The sequence below is a fragment of the Orycteropus afer genome, unplaced genomic scaffold (assembly GCF_000298275.1).
Source record: "Orycteropus afer afer isolate SDZICR_OR568_19922 unplaced genomic scaffold, OryAfe1.0 scaffold00188, whole genome shotgun sequence".
In the NCBI taxonomy this organism is placed as follows: Eukaryota; Metazoa; Chordata; class Mammalia; order Tubulidentata; family Orycteropodidae; genus Orycteropus; species Orycteropus afer.
Window position 1 is genome coordinate 1,102,406 of NW_006921775.1, and position 6,755 is coordinate 1,109,160.

A 6,755-nucleotide genomic window follows, 5' to 3' on the forward strand; every position below is an offset into this window, starting at 1 on the left:
ATTTATTGTGGATCCATGTAAAATGAAATCTTTAACAACTTCAATATTTTCTCTGTTTTTCACGATGTTGCTTACTGGTCCAGCTGAGATGATTTTTGTTAAAATGTTAATTTTAACTCCCAGGGTAACAAATAAGAAACAGATACAATAATGAAGAACAGAGAAACAAACAACAAAAAAAGATATATAGTATACAGAAATCAAATAGCAAAATGGTACATTTAAATCCCAATTACATTAAATGTAGTAATCACATTAAATGTAAATTGGTTAAACATCTTAGTTGAAAGGCAGAGATTGGCAAAATGTATAAAACAGTAGGGATGGGGGGAACATTCCTAGCTAGGCTAGGGGGAAAAAAAAAAAAGAAAGAGAAGAAACCAGATTATTAGTGGTTACCAGTGGTACGAGGGCGGGGGAAAGGGGAAGCTTTTGTTTGCGGGGCATTGAGTTTGTGCTAATGGTGCTGAAGTGAACTACTTGGTATGGCTTTTCTAGCCATGGTCTTTAGGATTCCCACCAGATTACTGGGTGGGACCATGCAAATAAAGTGTATGGAACTCTAAGGTTGGGACTGGTTAGCTTTGTCATTCTGCCAGGCGTAAAATGAGCCTTCCTAGAGGTACAAATGGAAGGAAGATTGGGCAATCTACTTCTGTAGAGATGTTGTTGTTGTTATGTGCCATCAGGTCAGACCCAACTCATAGCGACTTTTCCTTAGGTTTCCAAGGTGGTATCACTATGGTAGTAGATTGCTCAACCTTCCATCTGAGGAGTGGCTGGTGGGTTTGAACCTCCAGCTTTCTGGTTAGAAGTCAAGTGCCTTAGGAACTACGTTACCAGAGCTCCCTCCGCAGAGAACCACCTTGGAAACCCAGGGAGGGGTTGCTATGAGTTGAGCTGAATTGACTCGATGGCAGTGAGAGTTAAGTGAGAAGTAGAAAGGGGGAACTCACTACCATCAAGAGAGAAGAGGTGGAGTTGGAGTGGACTGCATCCTTGGATCCAAGATCCCTGTGCTGGACCTCCTTGGCAGAGATACCCCAGCAGAGATGCCTGACTGAAAGATGGTGGCAGTGGAACCAAGAAGCACGAGACAGAGCTGGTGGGACTGCCTGGCTCACAGAGCGACAAAGCTGAGAGCCTCTGGCCAGGAGGCTTGTTGGCGGAGTGAGGTACATGTAGGTGTACCTATTAGCAGAGCTGTAAGAGCTTTGTAACACTTGCCTGAGCAGGGCAGATGTCAGGCTGAGAGGCCAAGAGCCAGGGAGACATGCAGAGGTAAGACTGTTCTGATCAAAGAATTATATCCTGAGCATGTTCTTGAACTTAAATGGTAGCCTGTTACTTCCCTAATAAACTCCATAATCTTGAGTATTGTCTGTTCTGTGTGGCCATTGCAACAAATTATCAAACCCAGCAGATAAGTATTGAGTACCATGGGAGGGACAGTTGATGTCTGAACTGGGAAAAAGACTGGAGGGTGGTAGCATGTCTGGCCTCATGGGAATAAGTCTTGGGCTGTTGATGGTGACTCTTTTCCCCTTTGTGAGGTTGGAGGGGGTCAGAAGATGCTGCCTCTATGGCCTTTTTGCAAATATTTTGGAAAAGGATAGCAATAATAGTAGTATAGCATGAAAAATATCATTGAAGTCCCTGAGCTGTAAATGTGGAAGTTGTTATGTTACTGAATGTCTTATTGTGCATGTTTTCACCACAATAAAGGTGAAAAAATAAAAAAGTATAAAAGAATGGAAAAGGATATATACCATGCAAATAGTGATCAAAGAGAACTAGAGTGGCTATACTAATATCAGAAAAATAGACTTTAAGACAAAAATTGTTACTAGAAACAAAGGAAGGCATTTTATCAGAACAAAATATTTAATCAAGAAGATATAACAATTATAAATTATATATACATCTCCCAAACGACAGAGTACCAAAATATACAAAGCAAAACTGACAGAATTGAAGGGAGAAATAGACAATTCAAAAATAATAGCGAGAGATATCAATATCTACCTTTCAATGTAAGATAAAACAAATAGACAGTTGACCAACAAGGAAAAAGAATACTTAAACAACACTATAAACCAACCATACCCAATAGAAATCTATAGAACATCTTTCCAGTAACAGTTGAAGACACATTCTCCTTATGTGCACAAGGAATATTCTCCAGGATAGACTGTACCTTGGGAGCTCTGGTGGCCTAGTGCCTAAGGCATTTGACTGCTAATCAGACGGCTGGTGGTTGAAACCCACCAGCCACTCCTTGGAAGGAAAGTTGGGCAATCTACTTCCGTCATGATACCACCTCGGAAACCCAAGGAGGGCTCACTATCAGTCTGACCTGAGTCGATGGCAGTTGAGTTTTTTTTTTGTTTTTTTTTTGGTTTAGACTATATCATAGACCATAAAACAACACTCAATAAATGAAAGAAAACAAAACAATACAAAGTGTATGTTCTTACCATAATGGAATGAAATTGGAAATCAGTAACATATTAATTTAGGAAACTCACAAATATGAAACAATACACTTTTAAATAACCAATGGGTCAAAGAAAAAAAATCACAAGTGAAATTAGGAAATACTTGAATGAAAACAAAACAAACATATAAAGAAAATTATGGGATGTAGTGATAGCTGTGCTTGTAAGGAAATTTATAGCAAAGCAATTACATTACAAAAGAAAGATTTCAAATTAATAACCTAAACTTTCACCTTAAGGAATTAGAAAAAGAGTAAACTAAACCAAAAGCAAGCAAAGAAGGAACAAAGATTATAGTGGAAATAAATAAAATAGAAAAACATTAGAGAATCATCCCCAAAATTTGTTATTAGAAAAGATTAACAAAATTGACAATTAATATGTAAAAATAAAAGGGCTATAAAGGATAAAATAAAAAAGCTATAAAGTTTATAGCTATAAACTATAAATAATTACATACAAGAAACATTAGATAATCTAAGCTAACTGAAAGGAGCTCTCGTGGTGTAGTGGGTAAGGTATTAGGCCGCTAGCCAGAAGGTCTGTGGTTCAAGTCTAACAGCTGCTCCAGTGGAAGATGAGGCAATCTACTTCTGTGAAGATTCACAGCCTTGGAAACACAATGGGATTGCTGTGAGTCGAATGGACTTGATGGCAGTGAGTTTGTTTTTTTTTTAAGCTAAGTGAGAACAGGAACAGGTTGTTCTCTGGTCTTGCCATGACAACCACTACATTCTTCCCCTAGAGCATTGCAGTGTAGTAAATTACACAGTGTGGCTTTTCTAGCCATAAGTCTTTGTAAACTCGGTGGTGGAATTTGCTGTAAGCAACTGAGTAGTTCCTGATTGTTAAAATTATCCACCTGGAGTATTTCTGTTGGGAGCAGCACAAAGTAATTTTCTGGGAAGTTCGTTCTCTCTCAGGTGTATAGAATTCTGATGTTGGGATTGATTAGTTTAGCTATCTGCCAGGCTCAAAAGGAGCTCTGCTAGAGGCAGAAGGAATCTCTCTGACTGCTGCCTAAGAAAGATGTGCTGCTGAGAGAAATGTGCTCCTGAGAGATATGAGAGACACAATGCTGAGAGAGACGCAAGAGACACACACTACTGTGAGAGTGATGTGCTACTGAAACTGCCAGCTGCTGAGTGAGATGGCCAGCTGCAAGAGACTGAGTGTATTTCTGAACTTGAATTGTAGTCTGGTGCTTCCCTAATAAACCCCATAATCTGTAAGTTCTCTGTGGCCACTGCAGTGAATTATCGAACCCAGCAGAGAGGTGATGGGTGCTGTGGGAGGAACGGTTGGTGAAAGGGCTGGAGGGAGGCAGCATGCCTGGTCTCACAGGAACAGGCCTTGGGCTACTACTGACAGTGATTCTGTCTTCCTCTTGAAGGGTTAGAGGAGGTCAGAAGATGTGGCTTCCTTGCTCCTTTGGAAGCATCTTCCAAATTATAGGTTGTAATGTGCCCCTGTTGTCTGTCCGGGTCTATTGTACATTAGATGAAAAATAAATTTACTAGAAATCTCACCGAAGATCCAGACCAGCTTCTTTCCAGAGTAAATCCATCAAGCGCAGCATTTGAAGTGTCAACATATCCTGTCGTAAATCTAAGAGAAAAAAAATGTTTTGATATAAATGCTTTCCATTTTATCCCTAATACTGCATTAACTCAAATTTTGCTTAAATTAGCCTGGATTAACTAAAACCATTGACAAATACTTTATAAATTTTTTTCAATATTTTAACATTTATTATAATCACCATAATCAAATATTAGGCTGGTGGGTTGGCATGCCCTTGTAACAGTATTTCAAAAAGTAAGTAAAAAAAAAAAAAAAATTATTTCTTACCATGTGTAGCTACTGAAAACTAGAAAAACTCACTGCTGTTGAGTTGATTTCAACCGATAGCGATCCTACAGCTACTGCAGCTGGTGTAATATTATTTGTATTACAGTACCCATTATTCATATTGCTAATTATTTCTTCCTTTGCTTTTAAGGATATATAAAAAGTTCTTAAGAATTATATGAAGTCATTGCATCATAGTTCAAAAACCACATGTAATAATTGATTTTATTTATCATCATCATTTCGAAGAGTAATTTCCCGGTAACAGAAGTGTGAAAGTAGTGGCATACATGTAATGACATTTGTATGGTCAAGTGATTAATTATCTAGCAGTCTAGCAAAACACTTTAATTTTTTTTTTTAAGAAGATATAATACACACTACTTAAGCACATTTACTTATGCTATCTTACTTAATTCCTTTTAATAACTGTACTATGGAATCTGGCTCTGTAAAAGCCTTAGTACTTACCATCACCATTTTTAAAAATTACTCCAACTGAATCCTCACCAAATACCTTATTGTTGTACACCAGCCACAAAGGTTTCATCTTGGAATCCATGTATTTGCACTTTTCAACACTGAAATCAAACAAGGAGAAAGTTAGTTGACTTCAATTTAAATATATGGCAAAATTGTCATTTTACCCTGCGATACTAGGCTTGGGAAAAACCCTTAATTGTTCCTATAAAGTCTCCAAGAAGTCAAAGCTAGACCCTTTGTTCCTGGTAGAAAGTAACTATGGTTGACATGCACTGAAGCCAGATGGGCAGGACCAAAAACCCCGAATCCGTCCTTCTCATTACTTTCACTAAAAATTCCTCCTCTCTTTATGCTTCTTTAACTTTGTATTATTATATTTAGTGAATTAAAAAAAAATCTGAACGTATAAGTTGATTAGTATTTTGAGATCAATCTTGATTTCTTAGAGAGAAAATGTGAAAACTAGTATTATGAGAATGCACATTATTACTTCCGTAGGGAATGAGAAAGTGAGAAATAAGTTTGCTGTAAATTTATTTGAGATCTCATTTTCAAATAGGAAAATCAACTACTAAATAATTTAATATGGTTTTCAACATTATGCTTTTTTGTGATCTCTACACTCTAGGAAACCAATAATATAGAAAATTTAATTATACACAATTAAAAGGAAATTAACTGCAGAGGTAAATTAACCTGGTAGGGATGCACTCTACTGAACACAAGCACAGTCTTTGAGGTCTTTAAGATTTTCCCTCTTATGTTACACTTAATGGGGCTGACAGGTGGCCCTACTGCTCCAGAAGATAGTGAATTGGAAGTCCTTTCTGCATCACTGTTTTCATGAGAGATTCACTGAGCACAGCAGAGACACTTACTAGAGTTCTGAGAGGATGACACATGGGTTCAGAGGTGACTGCAGGTCTGAGAGGGCTTCTCGGTAAGCATTCTGTTTTAAACAGGTGTGCATGGCCTCTTTCCCTTTGGCTCTATTTAGCTTCATCGCATTCAGTTTGATTAAACTATTTAAAGTTTTTAACTTATTAAGTGCTTCAACCTGAAAAACAAGTTTCCCCAACCCCAAAATTAATTTGTTGTTAAAAATAATATAAAGTAATATAGTGTCATGTGATAATATTAAGCAATAACCACCCTCCTCCAATATAAGCAGGCGGACACAAACACACAATCTAGCTAAAATAAAACAGTTCTTTGGTGGATGGCAACCATTTTACATACAGTATAAAAAACTTATTTTTTATCATTTGTGGCTCACAACACTATTTTTCAGACTTTAACCCTTTTCTTAAATGAAATCTTATATATGACAGAAAAGGAAACAGAGATTGTAGATATTTAAGAAATATGCTGCAAACTTCTCAGAACTCTGTAGCTTACTCAGTAACAGAATTTGCAAAATGGTAATCTAAACCATTCTATTAGACTTTCTCTGTAAGAAGGAAAGCTATGTAGAGGTAATCTGAGGGATCCCAACATTCAACCTGACCACTTCTTGTCATCACACTTGTATGCCATCTTCTCAGTATATTCTCCTCCCATTCATAGCAATTGTAACTGATTGCTGTATAATAAAATAAAATAAATGTGAATACATACAAAGTATGTGTTGTCAAAGTCTAAATTACTACTTGTTCACTTCTGAAGATCCTATTTTTAAAATGAGTTAACTTCAGTTATCTACACTGATGAGGGAAAATATGAAAGCCAAAAATGTATATAAATAGTACAAGGTTAATCAACAATGACCAACTGAATCAAAACCATTATGTTTTGACTTATTATTTGACTTTCCATGTCGTATTATAGGAGCTCTGGTAGCATAGTGCCTAAGGCACTTGACTGCCAACCAGAAGGCTGGCAGTTCAAACCCACCAGCCACTCCTCAGAAGGAAGGTTGGGCAA

General features: G+C 37.2%; 1 protein-coding gene across 1 annotated transcript in view; it reads right to left on the reverse strand.

The window, feature by feature from the left end:
• The window catches only part of PIK3CB (phosphatidylinositol-4,5-bisphosphate 3-kinase catalytic subunit beta), a 164,281-nt gene that overhangs the window by 28,470 nt on the left and 129,056 nt on the right, over positions 1 to 6,755 (reverse strand). The window contains exons 15-17 of the mRNA XM_007947506.1: positions 5,711 to 5,889; positions 4,821 to 4,930; positions 4,028 to 4,106 (exon numbers count right to left, since the gene is read on the reverse strand). Of these exons, the coding sequence (XP_007945697.1) occupies positions 4,028 to 4,106; positions 4,821 to 4,930; positions 5,711 to 5,889 (368 nt within the window). The remainder of the gene's footprint in view (positions 1 to 4,027; positions 4,107 to 4,820; positions 4,931 to 5,710; positions 5,890 to 6,755) is intronic.